The following is a 14,189-nucleotide window of genomic DNA, read 5'->3' on the forward strand; positions in this document are numbered from 1 at the left end:
GTGGAACAACTCATACAGAACACCTACTGAACACTGGCAGAAGACCTCAGATCTCCCAAAAGGCAAGAAACTCCCCATGTACCTGGGTAGGGCAAAAGAAAAAAGAAAAAACAGACACAAAAGAATAGGGACAGGACCTGCACCTCTGGGAGGGAGCTGTGAAGCAGGAAAACTTTCCACACACTAGGGAGCCCCTTTGCAGGTGGAGACTGCGGGTGGGCCGGGGGAAAGCTTCGGAGCCATGGAGGAGAGTCCAGAAACAGTGGTGCAGAGGGCAAAGCGGAGAGATTCCCGCACAGAAGATCAGTGCCGACCAGCACTCACCAGCCTGAGAGGCTTGTCTGCTCACCCGCTGCGGCCGGTGGCGGGTGGGAGCTGAGGCTCGGGCTCAGGGAGAGGACTGGGGTTGGCTGCATGAACACAGCCTAAAGGGGGCTAGTGCGCCACAGCTAGCCGGGAGGGAGTCTGGGAGAAACTCTGGACCTGCCTAAGAGGCAACAGACCATTGTTTCGGGGAGCGCGAGGAGAGGGGATTCCTTCCCTGTCTGCCCACAGAAGGCAGAGCACCGCTTAAACGAGCTCCAGAGACGGGCGTGAGCTGCGGCTATCAGCTCGGACACCAGAGGCGGGCATGAAATGCTAACGCTGCTGCTGCAGCCACCAAGAATCCTGTGTGCAAGCACAGGTCACTATCCACACACCACCGCACCACCCCGTGAGCCTGTGCAGCCCACCACAGCCAGGGTCCCATGATCCAGGGACAATTTCCCCAGGAGAACACACGCCTCAGGCTGTTGCAATGTCACTCTGGCCTCTGCTGCTGAAGGCTCGCCCCGCATTCCAATTATAACTACCGTACCCCTCCCTCCCTCCGGCCTGAGTGAGCCAGAGGCCCCTAATCAGCCGATGCTTTAACTCCGTCCTGTCTGGGTGGGAACAGAAGCCTGAGGGCAACCTACACGCAGAGGAGAGGCTAACTCCAAAGCTGAACCCCAGGAGTTGTGCAAACAAAGAAGAGAAAGGGAAATTTCTCCTTGCAGCCTCAGGAGTAGCAGATTAAATCCCCACAATCAACTTGAGGTACCCGCATCTGTGGAATACCTGAATAGACAAGGAATCAACCCAAAATTGAGGTGGTGGACTTTGGGAGCAACTGTAGACTTGGGGTTTGCTGTCTGTGACTGACTTGTTTCTGAATTTTATGTTTATCTTAGTATAGTTTTTAGCACTTGTTATCATTGGTGGATTTGTTTATTGGTTTTGTTGCTCTCTCATTTTTTTAAAGTACATTTTTATTTTTATTACTTTATTTGTTTTTATTTTATTATTTTTTTTTCCAATTTTTTTTTCTTTCTCTTTTTGCCCCTTTTCCTCTGAGCTGTGTGGCTGACAGGGTCTTGGTGCTCCACCCAGGCGTCAGGGCTGTGCCTCTGAGGTGGGAGAGCCGAACTTAGGACACTGGACCACCAGAGACCTCCCGGCTCCATGTAATATTAATTGGCGAGAGCTATCCCAGAGATCTCCATCTAAAAGCTAAGACCCAGCTCCACCCAATGGCCAGCAAGCTCCAGTGCTGGACACCTCATGCCAAACAACTGGCAAGACAGGAACACAACCCCACCCATGAACAGAGAGGCTGCCTAAAAGCATAATAAGTTCACAGACACCCCAAAACACACCGCCGAACGCAGTCCTCCCCCCAAAAAAGACAAGATCCAGCCTCATCCACCAGAACACAGGCACCTGTCCCCTCCACTAGGAAGCCTACAAAACCCACTGAACCAACCTTACCCACTGGGAGCAGACACCAAAAACAAAGGGAACTACAAACCTGCAGACTACAAAAAAGAGACCCCAAACACAGTAAGTTAAGCAAAATGAGAAGACAGAGAAATACACAGCAGATGAAGGAGCAACGTAAAAACCCACCAGACCAAACAAATGAAGAGGAAAAAGACAGTCTACCTGAAAAACAATTCAGAGTAATGTTAGTAAACATGATCCAAAATCTTGGAAAAAGAATGGAGAAAATACAAGGAACATTTAACAAGGACCTAGAAGAACTACAGAGCAAACAAAGAAGGATGAACAACACCATAAATGAAATTAAAAATTCTCTAGAAGGAATCAATAGCAGAATAACTGAGGCAGAAGACCTGATAAGTGACCTGGAAGATAAACTATTGGAAAAAATTACCACAGAGCAGAATAAAGAAAAAAGAATGAAAAGAATTGAGGACAGTCTCAGAGACCTCTGGGACAACATTAAATGCACCAACATTCAAATTATAGGGGTCCCAGAAGAAGAAGAAGAGAAAAAGAAAGTGTCTGAGAAAATACTGGAAGAAATTATAGTTGAAAACTTTCCTAACATGGGAAAGGAAATAGTCAATCAAGTCCAGGAAGTGCAGAGAGTCCCATACAGGATAAATCCAAGGAGAAACATGCCAAGACACATATTAATCAAAATATCAAAAATTAAATACAAAAAAATATTAAAAGCAGCAAGGGAAAAACAACAAATAACATACAAGGGAATCCCCATAAGCTTAACAGCTGATCTTTCATCAGAAACTTTGGAAGCCAGAAGGGAGTGGCAGGACATATTTAAAGCGATGAAAGGGAAAAACCTACAACCAAGATTACTCTACCCAGCAAGGATCTCATTCAGATTCAATGGAGAAATCAAAACCTTTACAAACAAGCAAAAGCTAAGAGAATTCAGCACCACAAAACCAGCTCTACAACAAATGCTAAAGGAACTTCTCTAGGCAGGAAACACAAGAGAAGGAAAAGACCTACAAAAACAAACCCAAAACAATTAAGAAAATGGTAATAGGAACATACATATTGATAATTACCTTAAATGTAAATGGATTAAATGCTCCAACCAAAAGACATAGACTAGCTGAATGGATACAAAAACAAGACCCTTCTGTAGACAGGTATGTAGGCTGTCTACAAGACACCCACTTCAGACCTAGGGACACATACAGACCGAAAGTGATGGGATGGGAAAAGATATTCCATGCAAATGGAAATGACAAGAAAGCTGGAGTAGCAATTCTCATACCAGACAAAATAGACTTTAAAATAAAGACTATTACAAAAGACAAAGAGGATACTACATAATGATCAAGGGATCAATCCAAGAAGATATAACAATTGGAAATATTTCCGCACCCAACATAGGAGCACCTCAAAACATAAGGCAAATGCTAACAGGCATAAAAGGGGAAATCAACAGTAACACAATACTACTAGGGGAATTTAACACCCCATTTTCACCAATGGACAGATCATCCAAATGAAAATAAATAAGGAAACACAAGCTTTAAATGACACATTAAACGCGATGGACACTATAAAACCCTTAGAGGAAAATATAGGCAGAACACTCTATGACATAATCACAACAAGATCCTTTTTGACCACCTCCTAGAGAAATGGAAATAAAAACAAAAATAAACAAATGGGACCTAATGAAACTTAAAAGCTTTTCCACAGCAAAGGAAACCATAAAAAAGACCAAAAGACAACCCTCAGAATGGGAGAAAATATTTTCAAACGAATTAACTGACAAAGGATTAATCTCCAAAATTTACAAGCAGCTCATGCAGCTCAATATCAAAAAAACAAACAACCCAATCACAAAATGGGCAGAAGACCTAAATAAACATTTCTCCAGACAAGATACATGGATTGCCTACAAACACATGAAAGGATGCTCAACATCACTAATCATCAGAGAAATGCAAATCAAAACTATAATGAGGTATCACCTCACACTGGTCAGAATGGTCATCATCAAAAAACCTACAAACAATAAATGCTGGAGAGGGTGTGGAGAAAAGGGAACCCTCTTGCACTGTTAGTGGGAATGTAAATTGATACAGCCACTATGGAGAACAGTATGGAGGTTCCTTAAAAAACTAAAAATAGAGCTACCATATGACCCAGCAATCCCACTACTGGGCATATACCCTGAGAAAACCATAATTCAAAAAAAGAGTCATGTATCACAATGTTCATTGCAGCACTATTTACAATAGCCAGGACATGGAAGCAACCTAAGTGTCCATCAACAGATGAATGGATAAAGAAAATGTGGCACATATATACAATGGAATATTATTCGGCCATAAAAAGAAATGATATTGAATCCTCTGTAGTGAGGTGGATAGACCTAGAGTCTGTCATACAGAGTGAAGTAAGTCAGAAAGAGAAAAACAAATACCATATGCTAACACATATACATGGAATCTAAAAAAAAAAAGGTTCTGATGAACTTAGAGGCCGGATAGGAATAAAGATGCAGAGAATGGACTTCAGGACATGGTGAGGGGGAAGGGTAAGCTGGGACAAAGTGAGAGAGTAGCATTAACATATATACACTACCAAATGTAAAACAGATAGCTAGTGGGAAGCAGCCACATAGCACAGGGAGATCAGCTGGGTGCTTTGTGACCACCTAGAGGGGTGGTATAGGGAGGGTGGGAGGGGACACAAGAGGGAGGGGATATGGGGATATATGTATACATATAGCTGATTCACTTTGATATACAGCAGAAACAAACACAACATTGTAAACAATTATACTCCAATAAAGATGTTGAAAGAAAGAACTGGAAAGTCACAGAAATCCTTTCACCGGAGAGGTTAACAATGGTGCCTGTGAAGATTTAGCCATAGAAATGTTTAGAGGCAAGGGGAAAGTATGAAATGACTTACTGTATGAACATACACTGTTTGAACAAATACTGTGAATTAAAAAAAAATATATATATATATGGCAAAACTCTATTAACACAACCCTGACAACGGTAACAACAGCTGTCCCCGTTTACTTCCTAAACAAACACAAAAGACAAAATACCAGACTCTGTTGTGCTTACATGTGCCTTTCATGCATGTCATTGTTGAGGAACATAACTCAATGACCCGAACAGCAAAAGCTCCTGGTTCTTCTGCTGGCACTGTCAAAATGGAAATCTAAAAAGCAGAAACAAAATATCAGACATAGCTGTTAGATCTCATTTTCATTCTTCTATCATTGGAGTGCAATTAACTTCCAAACTGAGTGTCTTTTTTCAAACACTCATTGATGTTTGAAAAACACTGATCTGGAAGGATTCAATTTTAGAACACAGTTTGAAACATAAAGCATGCACATGTGTCCTAATGTCCAATTTCTGCATTACTGATATATTTACATATGTTATATATTGCAGTCCTTTAATTTGTAGACAATAAATATTTCAAATATCTTTAATATTTATTAAATCCTTCACTTACTACATATTTTCAAAGGATATGATTAATTACTTCTGAGTTGTATGCACTTCACCGTTTGAAATCAGAGCACATTAAATTAATTTTGATTATTCATATTGGCTAAAAATAGCAGTTATAGAGCACTAAAAATTTAAAATGTTACGAATCGCAAAGAAATTGAAATAAGCAAAGTATATGTCAAAATATACCAAAGTACAGCTAAACATATACCAAAATGTTTCAAAATGAATGGCTTCAAAGTAATTTAAGGACTCCATTAATATGTAGTATGCTGCCCTAGGCACCACTCATATGCTATATGGCTTTATATTTAAAAGACTTTAAATAACTATCAGGTCAGTGTTTCTCTACAGAACCAAAAGCTTCAATATTAATTCTCAATTTAATCTTCAATCTGAGGAAACTATATCATTTTATATAGGAAACATTGCCAAAAAGTAAAGCCCCATTTGTACTTTTACCTGTGAGCATTATGCTTAGATTTTTGACTGGCAATGTCACATTGATAGCCTACCGAGGAAATGCCTACAAGTTCTGAAAATAGAAATTATTTTGATAATCATGACTATCTTACTATCATTACCTGTATATACATTTTGGGTTTTACAATGTCTCAAAAATTGTGTTCTCCATATTCCTCTTAACTCCTTTTGCTGCTGTCTATGATAAAAAGTGTTGTACTTTAGCATTAAAGAGAGAAGAACCACTAAAACATGGATTTAATGTTGTATGATAATTATCAAATGACTATGACTAAAAAAATGTGTATAACTGGAAAGGTATCTTAAGGACTGTATCAACACGTAAGTACTTCTTTTGTTTCCTACAACTATCATCTATATTTTTTTTAAAAATTGAGATACAATCAGTGACCCCCTACCACAGTACCTTCTGTCTGAACTCTGAGAATGTAACTGTCTTAAGTCTCAGAGAGATTATAACAGCCATCAAAAGATAATTCCTTCAACACTTTAATACCACTTCCATAAAATTTATCTAGACCAACACCTACTCTTTCCTCTAAGTCTCATCATTTTATTTGTGCTTCAAAAATTTAAAAAGGGGAAAAAAACTCATACAGGAAACAAAAAAAGGCAGGCCAGGTGTACATTTTAGATTGATCTCTCTGATGGCTGTGTGGAGGATAGATTTATAGGAGACAAGATGAGAAGCAGCGTGACCAGTTAGAAGGAAGAGGTGCTGAGTTCCAAAACTGGAGCAGTGAGAATAAGGATCAAGAGGAAAAGCAGACTGGAGCAACTTTTAGGATGTACAGTTACAAGGACCTGGAGGCTCATGAGATGTCAGAGATAGGAGGAAGAAGAAGTTGTTGGAAGGATGTAAGTGCTTTCATGGAAGTAGGAAGCGATGGATGTGTAGTTTGGAGAGGGAAGACGGTGAGTTCAGCTCTGAGTATGTTCAGTTTGAGGAGTCCTTGGGACAGATGTCCAGTAGGAAATTTGGCCTGTGGGCCAAAAGTCCTGGGAGATATACAAGTGGAAGGCTGTCACCAACTTTTATGCAGAGTTGGAACCATAAGAGTACATGGAGTCAAGCAGCAAGTGTGCAAAGAATAACAGATATGGTGGGCTGAGCTGAGAACCCCGAGGAGGCCCAATATTTAAGAGGAGGATAGAGCCCACAGAGGAGGCAGAGAGGGAATAGCCAGAGAGTTATGAGGAAAACCAGGAGAACACAGTGTCATGGAGGCCAAAGGAGTAGAGAGTTTCAAGAGAAAGGGAATAATCAACACTGTCAAATATATCAGAAAAGACCTAGTAAACAAAACCCAAAAAACGCCCTGGTCTTGACTAGTACAAAGTTATTAATAAACTTACCAAGAGAAACTACGGTAGGAATGTGAGGGTAGAAGCCAGGTTGGTCTAGAAATGAATGAGAGGTAAGGAGCTGGAGGCAGCAAGTACAGATACCGTCTCAAAAATGTTGACAGGGGAGAGATTGGATACTAGCTACAGATGGGGGCAGACTCAAGGGAGCATTTTCTGTTTGTCTTATTATTTTAATTTTTGGAACAGAAAATGCTAATACATGTGTATAGGTTGAGGGGAAGGTGCCAATAGTGGTGAGAGGCTGAAAATGTAGGAGAGAGAGCAGGCATACAGGGTGGTGTGGGTGCATGTGTGTGTCAAGGGTGCTGGTGAAAGGGCTTGGCCTTGGACAAGGAGGGCAGCCCTCTCATTAGTCTCTGTGCTGGTGTACATAAGTGGTGGGTGGTCGAGCAGGAGGTCAAAGGGCACTGTGCTTAGTAGGTGTCCTTACTTTTCCCAGCAAAGTGATGGGGGAGAGTGAGAGGGCTAAAGGTGGGTAAAATAGTGAAAATTTGGACTAGGCTCTGAGGGGAGAGGGCACTGTCTGAGCCAGTGAGGAGCTAAATGGTGATGGGTACTGAGGGTCCTGTTGGATGAGGTTGGTTCCCCCAACACTGTGGTGGCACCAGTCTGTCTGGTTGTACTGTTTTCCCAATCAGCCCTTAGTGATCCAGGTGTAGATCCCAGCTTCATCCAGGGATGGGACTTTCCTCTGTGGCTGCAGAGGAAGAACATGGCTACACGGGAATTGAAGGTGTTGGAGAAAGAGCAGTTCAGAAGATCCACCATGTGGTCTAGGACACGGAAAAGGAAGAGGGCAGAAGGGAGCTGGTAATCCCGGAAGAAACAGAGGGAACAAGGAATTGTAGGTCTCTTTTAATAGGTCAATGAGTAGGCTGGGTGAGGGTAAGAGAATGAAAAAGCTGGAAGGATCAGAGCAGATTAATGCCACTGTAAACCCATGACCTCCAGACTCAACTGGACCCCTCAACACTGCCCAGCCATCTGACCACGAGAAAGGTCACTCTCCACGGTGATTATTTTACACCTTTCCATGAGCTTTGACCCATCCCCACACTCACACCCCCATTCTCAGGAGATAACCTCACCTTGTAATTTAAAAAGTAAATAAAACCCATCAGATGGGAACTCCCAAACCTACAAATTCTCCTGCATTCACCCTCTTATTTCAAAGTGTCTCACATCCCATCTAAGGGCAATGTTTTTTACCTGTTCTCTGAATCCCATCCTCTCCAGCCTTTATCTGGACCTTGCTGCATCAATTATCCTCCTTTTCTCCTGGGAATCTTCAACCTCTCGCTCTCTACTGGCCCCTTCCCCATCAGTTGAAATATACTCTAATACAGGGGGCCCCAACCCCCGGGCCACGGATGGGTACCAGTGTCTGTGGCCTGTTAGGAACCGGGCCACACAGCAGGAGGTGAGCAGCAGACAAGCGAGTGAAGCTTCATCTGTATTTACAGCCATTCCCCATTGCTCCCGTTACCACCTGAGCTCTGTCTCCTATCAAATCAGTGGTGGCATTAGATTCTCATAGGAGCGCGAACTCTATTGTGAACTGTGCATGCGAGGGATCTAGGTTGCGTGCTCCTTATGAGAATCTAATGCCTGATGATCTGAGGTGGAGCTGAGGTGGTGATGCTAGTGCTGGGGAGCGGCTGCAAATACAGATTATCATTAGTAGAGAGGTTCGACTGCAGAGAGACCATAATAAATCAATTGCTTGCAGACTCATATCAAAACCCTATCAGTGAGTCACCAGTGACAACAAGCTCAGGGCTCCCACTGATTCTGCATTATGGTGAGTTGTACAATTATTTCATTATATATTACAATGTAATAATAATAGAAATAAAGCGCACAATAGACATAATACGCTTGAATCATCCCGAAACCATCCCCTCCACCCCGGTCTGTGGAAAAACTGTCTTCCACGAAACTGGTCCCTGGTGCCAAGTGTTGGGGACCGCTGCTCTAATACTTTAAAGAAATGCCCTCTTCGCTTCCACATCCCTCTGCAGGAATCACTTCTTCCCTCTTACTCTTCCCAGCTTAGCTTCTTCAGAAGCATCTGTTTGCTCTCTTCACTTTTCTGCCTTTGTCACTCTTCGACCCATTCACAAAGCTTATGGTTTACCGGGAGCTACAGACAAGTAAACTGGCAACTACAGGACAGTGTGATGAGTGCTATGGTTTTACCACTTTTCGCTCACACCTGTCACACTGTACTGTCGTTGCTATTTACCTGTCTGTATCTGTATCCTCTAGACTGCAAGCTATGAGGGCACAGATGCTATCATGGTTAGCACTATCTCCTCAGAACCCAGCACACTGGCTGGCATGTCGAAGGCACTCATTGTCTGCTGAATGATTAAATGAAACAATTTGCACTCACTCGTAAAATTAACATATTTGCTTTATATAATACAAAGCTTCCAACTTAAGGAAATTTTGGAACCTAGTTTTAGCAGTAGCATATAGGATAGGTCTGACAGTCACACTTACTGAGTAAGCTGATTTTATCAGTCCTGTAAACTATGGTCAGAGGGAGAAGGGGACATACTTCTGGAATTTAAGTGTTCAAACTGAGGAAAAACCACAGGTATAAAGACATTTCTATCGAATCAGGGGTTATGAGGAGGAAGGGGGTACCGAAATGAACCATGGTGATGAGGAAATGTCAGAACTGAAAACGTGTGCTGATATTCATTCACACCGGGCCCCTAATGGTGAGCTTACCACCACTGCTGTAGGATTGGTTACCATAAAGCCTTTTCCTCCAAGATTTTTAAATGCTTCTAAATGCTTTTCTTCTCATAGTAATATACTTTCAATTTCATAGAAATAGCTGTAAAAAAAACTACGATGATTTCAATATTCTTAGAATAAATCTGTTACATAAGACGCAATTATTTGTTCCACTGAAAGGAAATCTTTAAGAAACCAAGATTATTACATAATTGCCATTATGTATTTTTAAAATCCATTAAATGTATTAGTACATATTGGTTAATATATTTTATTTCACCGATATTAATTTACACATATTACCATGTAGATTAAGTTAGTAACATGTTATTAAAAAGTACAGGACTGGAATTACCTGTTGATCTGAATCTGTTTTTAGTACAGACCTATCCGTAATCAAGACTGCCCTGGAGATCTGCCTGTAATGCAGAAAACAGTTAATAAGTGACTCAGATTCCATGGATAAATTTCATTTATATAGCTATACAACCACCAGAAGGCATGTTTCAAAGAACTGTTATGATAAAAGTGTCACCTCCCCAAACGAAGTCAAGTTCTGCTTTAATCTTTTCTTGGCTCATGAAAGGAGGATGTGTGACCTGGAGACAGACCCCAGCTGATGCAAAGGAGTCAACATTAGGCTAGGCTCCTCCACAAAACCAGACCTTATAAGAGAACAGTGATAACACACTGAATGTATCTTTGGTTTGGTATACATTTGCATCTTACTTGAAGAACAGAGTCATACGGAAGTGTCAATGTAATCACACAGATGAATTTCCCTAAGTTTCACCTTCCCTAGCAGAGTGGCTGGAGGGGTGCCTTACCTGTATTGCACATGCGAGCATGTGTTCTCAGAAAAGTAACTGTCTTCCACAAGGAAATGCTTAGAGATTATTCTCTGACCAAACTGATCTATGACTGCTTTACATCTACGAAGAAGATAAGCACAGCAAAATAGTTCTCATTAATGATTACATAATTGAGAAAATGAACATAATCAGCTACCAATCTTGAATCTAAAACTAATGTCTTAAAAGACAAGATTTTAAAATTGCCTACAATTTCACATTTTTGACACAAAACTTCACTAAACTGCAGAATATACATTTTTGTTGCTATTTTGAAGTCTTTTAAACTATAAAATAAGTATAGACTAGAACTTATTTATTTTGAATGCTTAATAATAAGAATAAAGCTAGGACAAGTATTATTCTATAAGCTTTTCTAATGTTTAGGAACATAGAAGCTTTTTCTTTGTTTAGGAAACAGGCTTTTTTTTTTTTTTTCCTTAACAGATCTAAGAAGAGAGGGAGGAAAAGTTGATTAAATATCTTGTTATATCATTCACAGCCTATAAAAGTCACTAAAGGCTTTTTATTTTTCTGTTAAGTGTCACTTTCTCTTTTGTTCAATAATAGCTATCTTGTCACACGTGTGATAATGTTTTAAACCAAAAAAACGGGATGGAGCTTCTATTAATATCTGTTTCCACTTTACTCCAAAGGATGATCATATAAAGATTTCTTTCAAGTGCTGTTTCCAAATAAGGAAAACACTTATGCATGGACATTATCAGGTCTCTGTCATCTGATATGTGTTGGGAAAATGAATCATATAGAACCCTCCATTGACCTTCTTTCAATGTGTCTAGATAAAAGGATGAAAATTAGAATCCATCTCCTTACAGTGCCACAAGTTATAAATGTACTTTATAGGGCTCATTATCCAAACTAATGGACTAAGGGAAACATCCTTGAAATGGACTTACCAGCACTGACAAAGCCAGTATGCAATATTTCAGGAACTATATGCAAATGCCTGCATGTTTTCTATATCTTTTTATTATGGAAATAGCACAATTTACTTTTGTCACAGCTTTCCTTTTGGGACTAGAATTATTTTATTAGAAATACACTTATGTGTTACTCCTCATAAAACGCAAGCAAATAATTTCAAACTTATGTCACATTTTAAATATACTGGTATAAATTAAAATATGTTACATCACTCTAAAAATAAGCCAAGTAAGAGCTATTTACTAGGCATAAAGGCATTAACAGTAAAATGAAATACCCAAGGCCAATTGTGAGAGGAATTTAATGTGTATTTCCTAAAGGCAGGTTATGATATGCTGATATTCTTGAATAAATGGCATGCCACTGTCATCAGGATAGACTATGATATCTCGTGATGTTAGATATACATATTTTTAATCAATTAACTACATATTAATGCATATGTTATATTACATTAATATTTACGTGATTTTCTTCCCCATCTCACCTCCATTCCACTTCCTTTCTCTTCCCCACTTATGTTTCTATGCATATCTCCTCACATTTCATTAAACTAGAGCTCTCACTTTATAAAATACTTAACTACATAGAAATAAGGTATTTATACCTATTTTCCAAGACCAGCACAGCCTAAATAAATAAATATTAAAAAAAAAGATTTTTGCACTTTATCATATGTAAATATTACATCAGAAGAAAAAGCTGCAAACAAATATTAAACTCTAGTTAATGATATGCATACTGAAGTGTTTAGGAGGAATTGTACTGATATCTGGAATTTACTGTGAAATGCCTAAAAAAGGTGAATAGATGAACAGAGGGATGAATATTTGGGTAGACATATGATTAAGCAAGCATATTAAAATGTTAACTGCAGAATCTAGGTGGTGGATATATAGGTGATCATCTTGAAATTCTTTCAACATTGGCGTAGAGTTGAAAATTTTCACCATAAAATGTTGGAATCAAGTTGAGAGAGGGAGTGATGTTAGTACAAATCTTGGACTCCAGTCTAAGTCTTTGCAAAGGGCTCCCATTTAAATAAACCACACAACTAAACCTTGCCCTCAAGCTTGTGGAGAGCTCCTTGCTTGTAGGCTTCCAAACACTAATGGGGCTGCTTTGGTGGTAGTTACACCTTTGGTGACAGGCAGACATTGGTTTCAGAAATTATGGTATTAGAACTACTGAGGACCACTCAAGAGGGAAGGATGGGTGCATGGAGATTGGGGAGCTCAACTATGCAAGCACAATTTGCCAATAAATGTGCCTCTTTATGCTGAAGCTTCTGGATGAAACAGTGATTCTTAGAGGAGAAGGAGGAGAAGGAAGCAAATCAGAATCACACCTGGGGGACTTTTTCAAATTATAAGTACCCCTGGAGATTCTGATAAGCTCCCAAATCCCAGGGAAGAATCACCATGTAGTGTGCCACAGTACTGTTGTATCTTTACGCTGTGCTAGGTGGAGAAAAGTCAAGAGCTATTGCTACAGAAAAAAATATTGATTTCTGCAGAAGTTGAGGTGATAGTCAATATGCCTAGTCAGTCTGGCAGATGATAATACAACTTACCTGATAGTCTCATGCTAAAGTACTAAGGCTCTAGGCCTGAGCAAAGCTGTTCAAACCAAAATACATTTAAGTAAGTGATAAGATTTATTTTCCCCTCAGATACTTACTTACTGTCATATATTAGGCCTAATTGGGAGAACAACGAGTAAAGGAATATTGATTTGGTACCTAGACTTAGACTTTGTATTACAAAGATTAATATAAAAAAATATGACATTCAAGTAATGAAAAACAACAAAATGAAACAGTGCTGCCAGAGACATTAAAATACCCCCTTGTCCACCCCTCCCACATGAACCTGAGGAAGCCATTAAAGATTAACAACATTCTGGATTTAGTTGAGGGCCTTGCTGAGCCTCATAAATAGTAAATTGAGGAGGAACATGATAGGAATTTCCAGTTACACGGACACAATGACCAAGCTGATCATAAGAATCACTGAAGCCAGACAGAACATTTCTAGAGCTGAGCTTTCTAAATCAACAAATCACAACAGTTATTCAGTTCTTGGTTCAATGACATGAGGACATAAAGAGCAAAATGATGATAAGGAAGAAAACAATCAGCAAGATGAAAACTCTTTATCTGGAATGTGGCCCAGAAGATAAAAATAATATTAAAACAGGTATCCATTCTCTATAATCTTCAGAATTAATATCCCAACTGTTTTTATGATAAGGAATACATAAATCACATATGAAATCATGAAAAGGAAAATATATTAATTAAGGAAATTAGAAGATTCCCAATAATTGAAGGAAACAAGATAATTCCCCCTACTCACTATGCCCTTCCATACTTTCTCAAACACATTAGTTCAAATGCCACCTCTTCGATGAAACCATTCCAAAATGCTTATTACTCATTTTTCTTGGGTAAAAATCTACTCCAATAGTCTCAAACATGATTATAATTCCAAACCTA

At 39.7% G+C, this 14,189-nt stretch overlaps 1 protein-coding gene across 1 annotated transcript in view; it reads right to left on the minus strand.

The window, feature by feature from the left end:
• Positions 1-14,189, minus strand: part of CHM (CHM Rab escort protein) — a 169,439-nt gene that overhangs the window by 29,688 nt on the left and 125,562 nt on the right. Inside the window, exons 12-14 of the mRNA XM_036839292.1 lie at positions 10,721-10,825; positions 10,249-10,312; positions 4,896-4,992 (exon numbers count right to left, since the gene is read on the minus strand). Of these exons, the coding sequence (XP_036695187.1) occupies positions 4,896-4,992; positions 10,249-10,312; positions 10,721-10,825 (266 nt within the window). The remainder of the gene's footprint in view (positions 1-4,895; positions 4,993-10,248; positions 10,313-10,720; positions 10,826-14,189) is intronic.

This window comes from Balaenoptera musculus, chromosome X (genome assembly GCF_009873245.2).
Source record: "Balaenoptera musculus isolate JJ_BM4_2016_0621 chromosome X, mBalMus1.pri.v3, whole genome shotgun sequence".
NCBI classification, from domain to species: Eukaryota; Metazoa; Chordata; class Mammalia; order Artiodactyla; family Balaenopteridae; genus Balaenoptera; species Balaenoptera musculus.